This window comes from Centropristis striata, chromosome 7 (genome assembly GCF_030273125.1).
Source record: "Centropristis striata isolate RG_2023a ecotype Rhode Island chromosome 7, C.striata_1.0, whole genome shotgun sequence".
In the NCBI taxonomy this organism is placed as follows: Eukaryota; Metazoa; Chordata; class Actinopteri; order Perciformes; family Serranidae; genus Centropristis; species Centropristis striata.
In genome coordinates this window covers 9,425,587-9,443,042 of record NC_081523.1, presented here as the reverse complement: position 1 = coordinate 9,443,042, position 17,456 = coordinate 9,425,587, and the positions used below count along the sequence as shown (strand labels likewise).

Sequence of the window (17,456 nt, the reverse complement as noted above, 5' to 3'; positions counted from 1 at the left end):
GCAGTCACTATGGACAGAGCAAATACATCTGTTTAATCAACTCTTTGTTGTTTTTGTTTCTTAATTGAAGTCAGGTTTCTATCATTTTATCACCATATGGTTCTTTACATTCATCAGACCACTTTCCATTCATGGACGACTTACGTTTTTCTTGTTATGTGTTAAAATGACACCGATATGTGTATTAAAATGCATTATGACACAGATATGTTGATCCGTGCAAATATTTACACAGCCCCTTGGCAGATTGACTCACCAGTAGATGGGTGTGACGGTCACCTGTGTGAAGCCCCTCCCTCTGTCTCTGTGGCTCTCTATAAAATGATCGAGCTTCAGAGACATTTCAACCAGGAGCTGCTTTCCTGAATGAAGATGAAGCTTGTCGCGCTTGCTTCCCTGCTGGTGATTTTGGCTTTCCAGGCCGAAGCTTCCATATGTCATAACGGCCTCGAGGTGTGGCTGATAAACGGCCATGGTATGACAGGGGATGGACTTTTTAGCCCAGATCCCTATGTTGTGGTGAGTCTTTTTCAAACTATAACCATTTTTTGATGCAATGTGCTTAATTTCTTTATAGTGTAACCTGTAAACATAATTGTCATTTTACAAACATGTTTATGTCAATATGGACATAGAAATTGGTTTAGTAAGGAACACAAATTGAAAATAGATGGTCAATTTAGCAAAAGAATTATCCAACAGGAGCAGCAGCACTTCACATTTACATCAATTAACTGATGCCTACATTTCATTCAACAAAGTAAAATAAAATGAAGACAAACGCTTTTAACATTGAATACAATTGTTAATAACATGTACCTGCACCCATGTAGATCCTAGAAATACATCCATGTACAACTGACAAAAGTTACACAAAATTATATTAATTCTTTAGTAAATTGTGTGTACTCCAACTTATAAGCTGTTTTTGATTGTTGGCATTTTTGCCTAACTTGTTTGTAGGTGAGTTGTTGTTTTCCATGTGATTACTTTATTCCAGTCATTTACATCTCCCAATTTGATCCCAACAGTTGAAAGTTGGCGGTGACAGCAGAAAGAGCAAAGTCATCAGATCGTCTCGCAACCCAAGTTGGTGGGAGAAGTTCAGATTCAACGGTGGCAACAGCGATAGCATTTCCATCGAGGTTTGGGATAAGGACGGTGGAATTCGTGGCAAAGATGACAGGATTGGATCCTGCATGCAGCCAATTATGCCAATGACAAGTTATCAACCTGTAGAGTGCAGGACCAATGACAATGGTTTTGTCAAGCTCTTTTACAGGTGCCTTTAAATGTAACCTGCTCTTGGAAAATACAAGAGTATAAATTAAAGAAAATATACTTTCTCTTTCACATGTTGATAGGAAATACAACTTCTCATAAAAAGCTATGCTACAGTGTGCAAAATGGCTAACATTGTTTACCTCTGTGTAATTGAAAAAAGCATTTTTTTCCTTGTTGGCTTTTTGGAAATTGCAGCTGCTCAGTTTATTTTCTACACAACTATAATAAATGTTCACAGAAAGTAAGAATTTTTATTGAAATTTGAGACTGAATGAATAAAATCAAATGAAGAAAATAATATTTGTTTTCAATGTGTTTGTCAGACCACTCATAACACAAATGAAGCACTTTCATCCCAGTACACTGTCACATATACCTCTGTGCTTAGCTCAAATAACATACAAACATTCATTTAATGGAGAGTTTAGGGAGGTATGAAACATTTTCCATGCTGATACATTTATCATGTTTGAAAATCAAAGAGATGTGATTCAGAAACTCTCTGCTACTGTAACATTCCCCGGTTTATTGGTGAAACGTATGAACTCCACTTCCAACAAGTCCTCCAACATAAACGGCAGAAGAGGTCGCGTGTCAGTACCACAAATTACGGCATGCAGGCACGTATTGCAGCTTGTGTTTCAGGGCACATATTACAGCATTGTGGCACGGCTTGTGGGCTTTCGGGTTTGCAGTACAACGCCGCATTCTAAAGATAGCACACACATACGGTCATCCGTTGTAAAAAAAAGACTGCAGTTTCGGTGGATTAATGTTGTAAAACCACTTACCTCAGTTTAGGGCAAAAAAATTCTGGTAAGGCGTTATTAAACACAGTTTAAACATAAATAAATAAATGTACGTGAATGCTGGAAATTAAGCAGTTACAAGGGTCACGTGACTGCCGCAATTTACATAAAAAATGTAAGTTGCGTTAAAAAAAAGTGGTTCATTGGGCGTTCCCGGTGGCACACCTGGTAGAGCGCGTACCATAGAGGCATAGTCCTTGTAAGCGGGTGGCCCAGATTCAAATCCGACTCGGAGCCCTTTCCCGCATGTCTTCCCTCTGTCTCCCCAGTCACTCTGTCCTATCAATAAAGCCAATGGCCAAAAAAATATCTTTAAAAAAAAAAAAAAGTGGTTCATGTAACTTACGTAAAGAACATAACTTAAGTAAAGAACATAACTTAAGTTAAAAATTGTTTTCTTTTGTTTTCACATGGGACGTGAACCCCGCTTCCCCTGGGTGAAAATGTGTTGCTTGTTTGACCCATCCACCACCCCAGCCTCTAACTGGATGCGGGAATCCGCCCTTTTGAACTTTGAGTGGCTGTCAATCACTATAACATCAGCAAGATGGCAGCCGCTGCATTACAGCGGACGGTGACATTGGTAAATATAGCTCGTTCTTCGATGCCTGTACACACGACCTATATTGACGTTTTCGACAGGAGGACAGGCTGGCAATTCAGACTGCGTCTCTGCAGCAACAGGCTCTGAGTGAGGCCTGGCGCAAACTGATCCAATGCGGGTTGAATGCAGCTGATCCATGCTATATATGTCTGGTCTATGAAACCATAGAACTGCATTTCTATAAATTATGACCATATGGCTCATATCTCTGGCCAATCAATAGCTGTTTTTTAATCCGGTAAATTATATATTTGATCTTTGTCATAGTTGCAGGTGATGTGACATTACACAAATGGGGCATTTTGCCCAAACAGATGATGAACTGAATAAACCAGCTGTAACTGGTGGATGAAGATTTTTCTGTTCCATAACAACATCTTATTATTTCAACCTTTACTCCCGACGGACAAAAGTCATAATCCCTTCAGTCATTAAAGGCTTTTTAGTTTTTTTGCTGAAACATAGTAATGTATATTTGATCTCTCAGATAGGGGGTATTGCTGTGTGAATGGGGCCAGTTTGTTCAGACAGTTGCAGTCACTATAGACAGAGCAAATACGTCTGTTTAATCAACTCTTTGTTGTTTTTGTTTCTTAACTGACGTCAGGTTTCTATCATTTTATCACCATATGGATTCATTACATTCATCAGACCACTTTCCATTCATGGAAGACTTACATTTTCTTGTTTTATATTAAAATGACACAGATATGTGATTTCAAATGCATCCTGACACAGATATGTGGATTAAAATGCATCATGACAAAAATATGTTGATCCATGCAAATATGTACACAGCGCCTTGGCACACCCACTCACCAGTTGATGGGTGTGATGGTCACCTGTGTGAAGCTCCTCCCTCTGTCTCTGTGGCTCTCTATAAAATGAATGAGCTTCTGAGATATTTCAACCAGGAGCTGCTTCTGCCTCCATCTTTCTTCCTCTCTCTCCCACATCGGGGTGAAGACAGCATTGAAGATGAAACTTGTCGCACTTGCTTCCCTGCTGGTCATTTTGGCTTTCCAGGCCGAAGCTTCCCCATGTCATAACGGCCTGGAGGTGTGGCTGATAAACGGCCATGGTATGACAGGGGATGGACTTTTTAGCCCGGATCCCTATGTTGTGGTGAGTCTTTTTCAAAATATAACCATTTTTTAATTGTCATTTTACAAACATGTTTATGTCAATATGGACATAGAAATTGGTTTAGTAAGGAACGAAAATTGAAAATAGATGGTCAATTTTGCAAAATAATTATCCTTCAGGAGCAGCAGCACTTCACATTTACATCAATTAATTGATGCCTACATTTCATTCAACAAAATAAAATTAAACAAAAAGGACAAACGCTTCAAACATTGAATGATATTGTTGATAAAATGTACCTGCACCTATGTAGATTACAATTCTAGAAATACATTTACATTTAGTCATTACCAGACACTTTTATCCAAAGCGACTTAAAGGAAAAAGGTGAGCAATCAAGGTATAGTGCAACAAGAGTCATTAGTGAAGCAATAAGTGCGAGTGACAATTCGTTAAGGGGGTAGAATTGTCGTGTGGTGCGAGGAGGAAATACATCCATGTACACCTGACAGAAGTTACACAAAATTATATTAATTCTTTCGTAAAAAGTACTCCATCTTTGCAGCTGTTTTTGATTGATCCGTTGGCATTTTTTCCTAACTTGTTTGTAAATGAATTGTTATATTCAATGTGATTACTTTATTTCAATAATTTACATCTCCCAATTTGATCCCAACAGGTGAAAGTTGGCGGTGACAGCAGAAAGAGCAAAGTCATCAGATCGTCTCGCAACCCAAGTTGGTGGCAGAAGTTTAGATTCAACGGTGGCAACAGCGATAGCATTTCCATCGAGGTTTGGGATAAGGACAGTGGATTTCGTGGCAAAGATGACAGGATTGGATCCTGCATGCAGCCAATTATGCCAATGACAAGTTATCAACCTGTAGAGTGCAGGACCAAACACCATGGTTTTGTCAAGCTCTTTTACAAGTGCCTATAAATGTAACCTGCTCTTGGAAAATACAAGAGTATAAATTAAAGAAAATATACTTTCTCTTTCACATGTTGATAGGAAATGCAACTTATAAAACGTTATGCTACAGTGTGCAAAATAGCTAACATTGTGTACCTCTGTGTAATTGAAAATTGTGTTAAGAAAGCATTTTTATTCTTTCCTGTTGGCTTTTTGGAAATTGCAGCAGCTCGGTTTTTTCACAACTAATAATAAATGTTCACAGAAAGTAAGAACTTTTATTGAAATTTGAGAGTGAATGAATAAAATCAAATGAAGAAAAGAATATTTGTTTTCAATGTGTTTGTCCACTCATAACACAAATGAAATGCTTTCATCCCAATACACTGTCACATATACCTCTGTGCTTAGCTCAAATAACATACAAACATTTATTAAATGGAGAGTTTGGGGAGGTATGAAACATTTGCCATGCTGCTACATTTATCATGTTTGAAAATCAAAGAGATGTGATTCAGAAACTTTCTGCTACTGTAACATTCCCCGGTTTATTGGTGAAATGTATGAACTCCACTTCAGACTGCGTCTCTGCAGCGACATAAATTATGACCATATGGCTCATATCTCTAGCCAATCAATAGCTGTTTTTTAACCCAGTAAATTATATATTTGATCTTTATTATAGTTGCAGGTGATGTGACATTACACAAATAGGGCATTTTGCTCAAACAGAGGATGAACTGAATAAACCAGCTAAAACTGGTATATTCATTCGCCCATGCTGATGTGCTCCCAATGCAGACTTTTCTGTTTCATAACAACATCTTATTATTTCAATCTTTCCTCCTGATGAAGGTTTTTTTTTGTTGTTTTTTTGCTGAAAATAAGTAATGTATATTTGACGTCTCAGATAGGAGGTATTGCTGCATGGATGGGGCCAGTTTGTTCAGACAGTTGCAGTCACTATGGACAGAGCAAACACATCTGTTTAATCCACTCTTTGTTGGGTTTGTTTCTTAATTGAAGTCGGGTTTCTATCATTTTATCACCATATGGATTCTTTACATTCATCAGACCACTTTTACATTTTTCTTGTTACATGTTAAAATGACACCGATATGTGTATTAAAATGCATCATAACAGAGATATGTTGATCCATGCAAATATTTACACAGCCCCTTGGCAAATCCACTCACCAGTAGATGGGTGTGACGGTCACCTGTTTGAAGCCCCTCCCTCTGTCTCTGTGCTTGTTTATAAAATGATCGAGCTTCTGAGACATTTCAACCAGGAGCTGCTTTCCTGAATGAAGATGAAGCTTTTCGCGCTTGCCTCCCTGCTGGTGATTTTGGCTTTCCAGGCCGAAGCTTCCACATGTCCTAATGGCCTCGAGGTGTGGCTGATAAACGGCCATGGTATGACAGGGGATGGACTTTTTAGCCCAGATCCCTATGTTGTGGTGAGTCTTTTTCAAAATATAACAGAACCTAAAATGGGGAATACCATGTTTTAATACAGTGTGCTTCTTGTCTTTATAGTCTAACCAGTAAACATGATCATAAATTATCATATCACAAACTTTTTCTTTATGACAATTTGGACATAGAAATTGAATAAGCAAGAAAACCAAATTGGAAATGGGTAATAAATCTTGCAACAGAATTATCCAACAGGAGCAGCAGTTCTTTACATTTACATCAATTAATTGATGCCTTTATTCCATTCAACAATGTCAGTGAAATATAAAGGAAGTAAAGGCTTTAAAGATTGAGTAATGTTATTTTTAAAAGGGACCTGCACCCATGTAAAATACGATTTTCGAAATACATCCATGTGCACCTCATAAATGTTACACAAAATATTCCCTCTCATGTAAATCGTGTGTATTCCAAGTTAAATACTTTACTGTCAGTAGTTGTACATCTGCTGTTTCTGCTTTTGTATACAGAATAATCAGCTCTTTTTGACTGATCTATTGACATTTTTGCCAATTTGATTCAACAGCTGAAAGTTGGCTCTGACAGCAGAAGAAGCAAAACCATTAGACACACTCGCAACCCAAGTTGGTGGGAGAAGTTTATGTTCAACCGTGTCAACAGCCAAATGTTAGTCATCGAGGTCTGGGACAAGGACGGTGGAATTCGTGGTGCTGATGACAAGATCGGAACCTGCATGCACATTATTATGCCTGGAACGCTAACTTATCAACCTATAGAGTGCAGAACCAATTACAATGGTTATGTTAAGCTCTTTTACAAGTGCCCGTAATGTAACCTGCTCTTGAAAGAAGAAAGAGTACAATATAAAGACAGAAGAAATATTTGTTCTCTTTCAAATATTGGTATAAAAAACAACTTCTTTGTCTGCTTGTGTCAAAATTGACTTTTACTTAGACCCCATTTTCAAATGCTACAGTGTGCAAAATAGCTAATATTGTGTACATCTGTGTAATTGAAAATTGTGTTAAGAAAGCAGTCTTTTTCTGTCCTGTTGGCTTTTTGGAAACTGCAGCAGCTCAGTTTATTTTCTGCACAAGTATAATACATTTCACAGAAAGTAAGAATTCTGATAGAAATGTGAGAGTGAATGAATAAAATCAAATGAAGAAAATGTTTGTTTTCAATGTGTTTGTCAGATCAGTCATAACAACAATGAAATGCTTTCATCCCAGTACACTGTCACACATACCTCTGTGCTTAGCTTTAAAAAACATACAAACATTAATTTAATGGATAGTTTCGGGAGGAAGTAAACATTTTCCATGCTGCTTCATTTATCTGACAATCTGGTAAATCATATATTTGATCTTTGTCATAGTTGCAGGTGATGTGACATTACACAAATTGGGCTTTTTGCCCAAACAAATGATGAACTGAATAAACCAGCTGTAACTGGTGGATCCATCCGCCCATGTTGATGTGCTCCCAATGCAGACTTTTCTGTTTCATAACAACATCTTATTATTTCAACCTTTACTCCTGACAAACAAAAGTCATAATCCCTTCAGCCGTTAAGGGCTTTTTTTAAATTATTTTTTTTGCTGAAACATAGTAATGTACATTTGATGTCTCAGAGAGGAGTATTGCTGCATGAATGGGGCCAGTTTGTTTAGAAAGTTGCAGTCACTATAGACGAAGCAAATACATCTGTTTAATCAACTCTTTGTTTGGTTTGTTTCTTAATTGAAGTCGGGTTTCTATCATTTTATCACCATATGGATTCATTACATTCATCAGACCACTTTCCATTCATGGAGGACTTACTTTTTTCTTGTTATTTGTTAAAATGACACCGATATGTGTGTTAAAATGCATCATGACGGAGATATGTTGATCCATACAAATATTTACACAGCCCCTTGGCAGATTGACTCACCAGTAGATGGGTGTGACGGTCACCTGTGTGAAGCCCCTCCCTCTGTCTCTGTGGCTCTCTATAAAATGATCGAGCTTCTGAGACATTTCAACCAGGAGCTGCTGAATGAAGATGAAGCTTGTCGTGCTTGCTTCCCTGCTGGTGATTTTGGCTTTCCAGGCCGAAGCTTCCACATGTCCTAATGGCCTGGAGGTGTGGCTGATAAACGGCCATGGTATGACAGGGGATGGACTTTTTAGCCCAGATCCCTATGTTGTGGTGAGTCTTTTTCTAAATACAACAAAACCTAAGATGGGAAATACCATTTTTGATGCAATTTGCTTCTTTTCTTCATAGTCTAACCAGTAAACATAATGATCATATTACAAACTTTTTTTTGATATCAAGTTGGACATATAAATTGGTTGAGCAAGAAAACCAAATTGGAAATGGATAATATATCTTGCAACAGAATTATCCAACAGGAGCAGCAGTTCTTTAAATTTACATCAATGAATTGATGCCTTTATTTCATCCAACAATATCAGTGAAATATAAAGGAAGTAAAGGCTTTAAAGATTGAGTAATGTTTATAAAACGGACCTGCACCCATGTGAAATACAATTTTCGAAATTCCTCCATGTACACCTGATAAATGTTACAAAAAATATTCCCTCTCATGTAAATCGTGTGTATTCCAAGTTAAATACTTAACTGTCAGTAGTTGTACATCTGCTGTTTCTGCTTTTGTATACTGAATAATCAGCTCTTTTTGACTGATCTATTGATATTTTTCCCAATTTGATTCAACAGCTGAAAGTTGGCTCTGACAGCAGAAGAAGCAAAACCATTAGACAGACACGCAACCCAAGTTGGTGGGAGAAGTTTATGTTCAACCGTGTCAACAGCCAAATGTTAGTCATCGAGGTCTGGGATAAGGACGGTGGAATTCGTGGTGCGGATGACAAGATCGGAACCTGCATGCACATTATTATGCCTGGAACGCCAACTTATCAACCTATAGAGTGCAGAACCAATAGCAATGGTTTTGTCAAGCTCTTTTACAAGTGCCCGTAATGTAACCTGCTCTTGAAAGAAGAAAGAACACAATATAAAGAAAGAAGAAGTGTTCGTTCTCTTTCAAATGTTGGTAGAAAAAACAACTTCTTTGTCTGCTTGTTTCAAAATGGACACTTGCTTTGACACCCCATTTTCAAATACTACAGTGTGCAAAATAGCTAATATTGTGTACATCTTTGTAATTGAAAATTGTGTTAAGAAATCAGTCTTTTTCTGTCCTGTTGGCTTTTTGTAAACTGCAGCAGCTCAGTTTATTTTCTGCACAACTATAATAAATGTTCACAGAAAGTAAGAACTCTTATTGAAATGTGAGAGTGAATGAATAAAATCGAATGAAAAAAAACGTTTGTTTTCAATGTGTTTGTCAGACCTCTCATAACACAAATGAAACACTTTCATCCCAGTACACTGTCACATATACCTCTGTGCATATCTTAAATAACATACCAACATTAATTTAATGGATAGTTGTTGAGGAATGAAATATTATCCATGCTGCTACATTTATCATGTTTGAAAATCAAAGGGATGTGATACAGAGACTTTCTGCTACTGTACAATTCCCTGGTTTATTGGTGAAACGTATGAACTGCACTTCAGACTGCGTCTGCAGTGACAGGCTCTGAGTGAAGGTAGATGACAAAAGAACAACGAGTCTGCAGTACCTCTGTGAGGTTGCATTTGAGATAAACGCTCACATCAGCATGCTAACATGCTTAAATATTTAATGCTAGCATGTTGATGTAAACAATTACAGTTGTTGGTGCCTTCCAAAACTTTTCAAAACCACATCTGCAACAGTAAAACCTGTTTTCTGTTATGGTTAGGGCTTGGTTAGCTTGGATTTTTTAAAATGTTTTTTTGCTGAGACATAGCAATGCATTTTTGATGTTTCAGAGAGTATTGCTGCATGAATGGGGCCAGTTTTTTCAGAAAGTTGCAGTCACTTTTGACGGAGCAAATACATCTGTTTAATCAACTCTTTGTTGGGTTTGTTTCTTAACTGAAGTCAGGTTTCTATCATTTTATCACCATTTGGATTCATTACATTCCTGAGACCACTTTCCATTTATGGAAGACTTGTGTTTTTTTGTTGTATATTAAAATGACACAGATATGTAGATCGATGCGAATATTTACACATCCTCCCGACACACCCTCGCACAAGTAGATGGGTGTGACGGTCACCTGTGTGAAGCCCCTCCCTCTGTCTCTGTGGCTTTTTATAAAATGGTCAAGCTTCTGACACATTTCAACCAGGAGCTGCTTTCCTGAATGAAGATGAAGCTTGCAGTGCTTGCTTCCCTGCTGGTGATTCTGGTAGTCCAGGCTAGAGCTTCCCCATGTTCTAACGCCCTCGATGTGTGGCTGATAAATGGCCAAGACATGACAGGGGATGGACTTGATAGCCCAGATCCCTATGTTGTGGTGAGTCCTTTTCCAAATATAACAAAACCTAAGATCAGGATGACCATGTTTTGATGCAGTGTGCTGCTTTTCTTTATAATCTAACCAGTAAACATGATCAAATTACAAACATGTTTATGTATATTTGCACATTGAAATTAGTTTAGCAAGAAAAACAAATTGAAATGGATGGTAAATCTTGTGAGTGAAATAAAAAGGAAGTAAATGCTTAAAACAATGAGTAATGTTGTTTATAAATGAACCTGCACCCATGTAGATTATGATTTTAAAGTTACAAGTTACACAAAGTGACATTAACTCTTTTGTAAATTGTTTGTATTCCAAGTTAAATCCTTTTCTGTAAATAGTTGTAAATCTGCAGTTTCTGCTGTTGTATGCAAAATAATCAGCTCTTTTTGACTGATCTGTCGACATATTTTCCAACAATTTATTTCCAACAGGTGAAAGTTGGCCCTGACAGCAGAAGAAGCAACGTAATTAAATCCTCTTGCAACCCAAGTTGGTGGCAGAAGTTAGCATTTCACCGTATCAACAGCAATATGATGACCATCGAGGTCTGGGATAAGGACAATGGTTTTCGTGGTAGAGATGACAAGATTGGAACCTGCACACATGAAATTATGCCTGGAATGACAACGTATCAACCTATAGAGTGCAGGACAAATAACAATGGTTGTGTCAGGCTCTTTTACAGGTACAGGTAATGTAACCTGCTGTTGAAAAATGAAAGAGTACAATACATGAAAGAATAAATATAGGCCTACTTTCTGTTTCAAATGTTGGTAGAAAAAAAACACTTCTTTGTCTGCTTGTTTCACAATGGACGCTTGTTTAGACCCCTCATTTTCAAATGCTACAGTGTGCAAAATAGCTAATATTGTGTACATTTGTGTAGTTGAAAATTGTGTTAAGGAAGCAGTTTTATTCTGTCCTGTTAGCCTATTGGAAACTGCAGCAGCTCAGTTTATTTTCTACACAACTTTAATAAATGTTCACAGAAAGTAAGAACTCTTATTGAAATGTGAGAGTGAATGAATAAAATCAAATGAAGAAAAGAATATTTGTCTTCAATGTGTTTGTCAGACCACTCATAACACAAATGAAACACTTTCTTCCCAGTACACTGTCACACATACAGTACAGGCCAAAAGTTTGGACACACCTTCTCATTCAATGCATTTTTCTTTATTTTCATGACTATTTACATTGTAGATTCTCACTGAAGGCATCACAACTATGAATGAACACATATGGAATTATGTACTTAACAAAAAAGTGTGAAATAACTGAAAACATGTCTTGTATTTTAGATTCCTCAAAGTAACCACCCTTTGCTTACTAGAATATAAGACATGTTTTCAGTTATTTCACACTTTTTTGTTAAGTACATAATTCCACATCTGTTCATTAATAGTTTTGATGAATCTACAATGTCAATAGTCATGAAAATAAAGGAAACGCATTGAATGAGAAGGTGTGTCCAAACTTTTGGCCTGCACTGTACCTCTGCTCATATCTTAAAAAACATACAAACAATAATTATAATGGATATTTTGGGGAGGAATGAAACATTTTCCATGCTGCTACATTTATCATGTTTGAAAATCAAAGAGATGTGATACAGAAACTTTCTGCTGCTGTACAATTCCCTGGTTTATTGGTGAAACATGTGAACTGATCCAATGCGGGTTGAATGCAGCTGATCCATGTCTGGTCTATGAATTCAGAGCGCTGCATTTCTAAAAAATATGACCATATGGCTCACATATCTCACCTGTATCCAGGTGCCACCTACCTCCATCTTCCTCTCCTTGCAATTTTCATATCCACATACTCATAGAACCGAAGTTACATTAGTAACCGGTAAACTTTTTTCTTTCATCTTCTTTTTCTGCTGGCTGTGTTTTCTAACTTGAGCATCCAGGATACTGGATGTTTATTGATACTTCAGCTATAGCTGCTGCCTTATGTTTGACACACATCTCTGAGCAGCTCCAGTCTGCAAATGCATTTGTATTTGCCTGTCAGAGACACAATATCCTTCAATGTGGATCGGCTTTACCTCATGCTATAGATACAATCAGATGGTGCTAGGGACAGGACACTGAGTAGGACTACAGAGTGCTGACTACAGACAGAAAGGCTGCTGCATTAGAGCCAAGGTAGCACATTTTCAAATAATTTAATTTATCTGGAATTGGATGAAAAATGAACCATTCCGATAATCATCGACATAATTTTGCAGCTGATAATCAGCCTGGCCGATAATCAAAAAGCCATATACAGTATGTCATTAAAACCTTCATTTTTTTCAGAGAAATATTGTTTTGAGTAGCCAATCAATAGTTGTTTTTATAATCTGGTAAATCATATATTTGATCTTTGTCATAGTTGCAGGTGATAACTGGTATATGACAACACAACAACGAGTCTAGTACGTCTGTGAGGTTGCATTTGAGATAAACGCTCACATCAGCAGGCTAACTTGCTTAAATATTTAATGCTAGCATGTTGACAATATGTAAACAATATTTACAGTTGTTGGTGCCTTCCAAAACTTTCCAAAACCAAATCTGCAACAGTAAAACCTGTTTTCTGCTATGGTTAGGGCTTGGTTAGTTTTAGGCACAACAACAACTTGATAAGAAAAAGGAAAACTTACCATGACTGTGGGTAGAAAACTGGAACAAATCTTACGATTAGTCACCCATCCATCCACACTGACATATTCCCAATACAGACTTTTCTGTTCCATAACAACATCTTGTTATTTCAACCTTTACTCCTGACGGACAAAAGTCATAATCCCTTCAGCCATTAAAGGCTTTTTTTTTTCTTTTTTGCTGAAACATAGTAATGTATATTTGATGTCTCAGATAGGGGGTATTGCTGCATGAATGGGGCCAGTTTGTTCAGACAGTTGCAGTCACTATAGACAGAGCAAATACATCTGTTTAATCAACTCTTTGTTGTGTTTGTTTCTTAATTGAAGTCAGGTTTCTATCATTTTATCACCATATGGATTCATTACATTCATCAGACCACTTTCCATTTATGGAAGACTTACGTTTTTCTTATTATATATAAAAATGACACACAGATATGTGAATTAAAATGCATCATGACCCAGATATGTGGATCTATGCAAATATTTACACAGCCCCTTGGCACACCCACTCACCAGTAGATGGGTGTGATGGTCACTTTTGTGAAGCCCCTCCCTCTGTCTCTGTGGCTCTCTATAAAATGGTCAAGCTTTTTAGACATTTCAACCAGGAGCTGCTTTCCTGTCTGCCTCCATCTTTCTTGCCCACACATTGAGGGTGAAGAAAGCCTTGAAGATGAAGCTTGCCGCGCTTGCTTTCCTGCTGGTGGTTTTGGCTTTCCAGGCCGAAGCTTCCATATGTCCTAATGGCCTGGAGGTGTGGCTGATAAACGGCCATGGTATGACAGGGGATGGACTTTTTAGCCCGGATCCCTATGTTGTGGTGAGTCTTTTTCAAAATATAACAAAACCTAACATGGGGAATACCATTTTTTGATGCAATGTGCTTCTGTTCTTTATGATCCCACCAGCAAACAAATTAATTAATTATCAGCTCTTTTTGACTGATCTGTTAACATTTTTACCCCAATATGATCCAACAGGTGAATGTTGGCGTTGACCACAGAAGAAGCAAAACCATTAGACAGACACGCAACCCAAGTTGGTGGGAGAAGTTAACATTTCACCGTATCACCAGCGATATGATGGAGATCCAGGTCTGGGATAAGGACGGTGGAATTCGTGGTGCTGATGACAAGATCGGAACCTGCACACATAGAATTATGCCCGGAACGTCAACTTTTCAACCTATAGAGTGCAGAACCAATAGCAATGGTTTTGTCAAGCTCTTTTACAAGTGCACATAATGTAACCTGCTTTTTTTTAAAAATGGCCTACTTTCTGTTTTAAATGTTGGTAGAAAAAACAACTTCTTTGTCTGCTTGTTTCAAAATGGACGCTTGTTCGGACGCCTCATTTTCAAATGCTACAGTGTAAAAAAGAGCCAATATTGTGTACCTCTGTGTAATTAAAAATTGTGTTAAGAAAGCAGTCTTTTTTCTGTCCTGTTGGCTTTTTGGAAACTGCAGCAGCTCAGTTTATTTTCTGTACAACAATTGTAACTTTTCACAGAAAGTAAGAAACTTGTTTGAAATGTCAAAGTGAATGAATAAAATCAAATGATGAAAATAAAATTTTTGTCTTCAATGTGTGTCAGACCACTCATGCATTTGTTTTTGCCCGTCAGAGGCACAATATCCTTCAGTGTTTAAAGGCTCTAGATAGCTCTAGATACAATTAGATAGTACTGTGGACACGACACTGAGTAAGGCTACAGAGTGCTGACTACAGTAAGTAAGTTAAAGTAGCACATTTTCATAATTTATTTTATCTGTAATCGGATGGGAAAAAAAACAAAAACATTCCGATAATCACAAAGATACATAATATCACAGCTGCAAATCATTAAAGTCAATAATCATTAAATCCTAATTATTTTTAAAAGAGTATAGCAGTTTCGAGAAGCCATTGAATACATGGTTAGGTTTAACCCTTAGTAGGGCACTCATTGAAATACTTGCAAATTCCAAATTTCAACCCTAGAGAATATTGGAAGATATTACATACAGCCAGAATGTGTAAAAAAAACATACCGACCCAGGGAGGGGGGTAATATTGTGAGAAAAAAGTTCACTAGATTAAAGTGGCAAATCTACGAGAAAATTTTTTTGCAGATTTATGAGATTTAAAGTGGGGAATCTGCGAGAAAAAAAATTGCTTTTTTCCCCACTTTTTTCTCGTAAATCTGCAACTTTTTTTGGCAGATTTGCAACTTTAAATCTCTTAAATCTGCGACTTTTTTTCTGTAGATTTGCCACTTAAATCTAGTAAATTTGCAACTTTTTTCTCGACCCCATTTTGATATCCACTGAAGTTACCAAATATAGTTCTTCGCCTCATAAAGGGTTAAGCGCAACATCACATTACTGACTATGGGGAGAAAACTGAAACCGATGTTAGCTTTCCAAGTCCAACAATAGTCGATCTGTCCATCCATGCTGACGTGCTTCCAATGCAGACTTTTCTGTTCAATTGCACCATCATGATATTTCAACCTTTCCTCCTGGCTGACACTGACACAAGTCATAATCCCTTCAGCCATTCAAGGGCTTTTTATTTGTACATTTGCTGAAACAACCATTGCTGTCCTTTTTCTTTGGAGGACCGTTTTAAATGTGCACATTTTTGTCATGAAATGCATGAAAGAAATGGCTTTACTGCACTTCTGTTCTCTCCTTCTCTCCTCTTTTATTCCTATTATTTCTCCTTACCTTTACCCTGCATTTAACCTGCTTCCTCTCTCTCTCCCTCCCCCCCTCCGAGCTCCACGCTAATCATGCACTAGACAGTTCCATGGGCCCCCAATTCCACTTCAAAGGGCAACCATTTCCTCCTTGTCTGTAAGAGGGCCTGTCAACCCTGCCTGCCTGCCTACCTACCGCAAAGAGAGAGCAAGAAAGACAGAAAGAGAGAGCGAGAATGGATGGGAGACAGAAGGGAAGGGTGTCAAAAAAAAAGCAGTCGAGGAAGGGAAGCAGAAAAGTTGAGAGCGAGGTCCTCGAGGAGAAGTAGTGTTGGTGCTGTGGGTGGCACTTCATCAGATAAATCGCATCAGCACAGAGGTGCTTTTTTGTTAAGTGTGTGTTAAAAGTATCTGTGTGCTTGCGCATGTTAGGAAGAGCACTAGTCAGCGCTTTGCCAATCTCAGACTTGTTGGAGAAAAATAGGGGGAAAAAAACAGAAAAGGTACTCAGGACCATTTTCACGCTTAAGAAAAAAAAGGCTTTACCTTGCGTTTTCTATTTGAACTTTTCTCCCGCTTTGCCTGCCTCTCTTTCTCTCTCACTTCTTCTTCTTCTCCTCCCTCCTCCTCTTCCTCCTCCTCAACCCTCGCTCGCTTTTCCACCCTGCAGGAGGAACAAGCGAGAGGAACAAGCGAGAGGAGAGAGCGAGCGGCGCGGTGTCCTGTTCCTCCCTGTCTCGTTTTCGGAGCGTGAATTAAAGTTGCATTCCGTGCCGCCATTGTTAGGGTAATAAGAAAAAGTTATCTTCAAAGGGTTCAGGTGGCGGGAGAGGAAAGAGCCAGGGGGATGGGAGACGAAGCGTGTGCATGTGTGTGTGTGTGCTTGTGTGTGCTTGTGTGTGTGTGTGTGTGTGTGTGTGTGTGTGTGTGTGTGTGGAGGGGTGCGGGGGGAGAGCGGAGATTTTTTTTCTTGAGTCCTTCTAATGCGTGAAATTACACCTGCCACCTTCCTGTCTACTGTGTATTGCAAGTGTATGTTTATGTGCACATAATCGCACACTTCCATATTTGTGTATGTGCACATCTACATACAAGCACGTATTTGTATAGTATATACCGAACAATGCTCAGGTTAAACACACACACACACACACACACACACACACACACCATCACACATTCCCTATCCTAGTGTGTGCTGTCTAAAGCTATATTTCTGCTAACACGGCGCGCAACACTATATTCTTATTAACAGTTCCAATTCCTATTAACAGTCGGTGCCAGATAGCAAGTTAATTAACTCTCTGCCCTCCTTCTCCCCTGGCTATCAACGCACAGGTAGCCTTTCATGTCGCAACTGAGAGATAGAGGGAGGGACGGCAGGGAGGAGGAGAGAGGTGAGGAGTTAGATGGAGGAAAGACGGTAGCGAGGGGTGGAAAGGAGGAGAGCAGAGAAAAGAAGTGAGGAAGAAAGAAACGGGAGAAGAAAAGGATGAGGAATGAGGAGAAAGAGCGAAAGATGAGGGGTGAGGGAGAGAGGTAAAGGGGG

General features: G+C 38.4%; 1 protein-coding gene across 1 annotated transcript; it reads left to right on the top strand.

Annotated features, from left to right (window-relative positions):
• Positions 1 to 5,932: 5,932 nt before the first annotated feature.
• Positions 5,933 to 7,096, top strand: LOC131974130 (uncharacterized). The gene is made up of 2 exons (XM_059336287.1): positions 5,933 to 6,156; positions 6,702 to 7,096. Exons 1-2 carry the CDS (start codon positions 6,004 to 6,006, stop codon positions 6,963 to 6,965), a joined length of 417 nt encoding a protein of 138 aa, XP_059192270.1. The 5' UTR covers positions 5,933 to 6,003; the 3' UTR covers positions 6,966 to 7,096.
• Positions 7,097 to 17,456: the final 10,360 nt, after the last annotated feature.

Coding starts and splice junctions, on each gene's coding strand:
- LOC131974130 (XM_059336287.1), top strand. CDS start 6,004: ATGAAGATGAAGCTTTTCGCGCTTGCCTCCCTGCTGGTGATTTTGGCT. Junction 6,157..6,701: donor GCCCAGATCCCTATGTTGTG/GTGAGTCTTTTT, acceptor TTGATTCAACAG/CTGAAAGTTGGCTCTGACAG.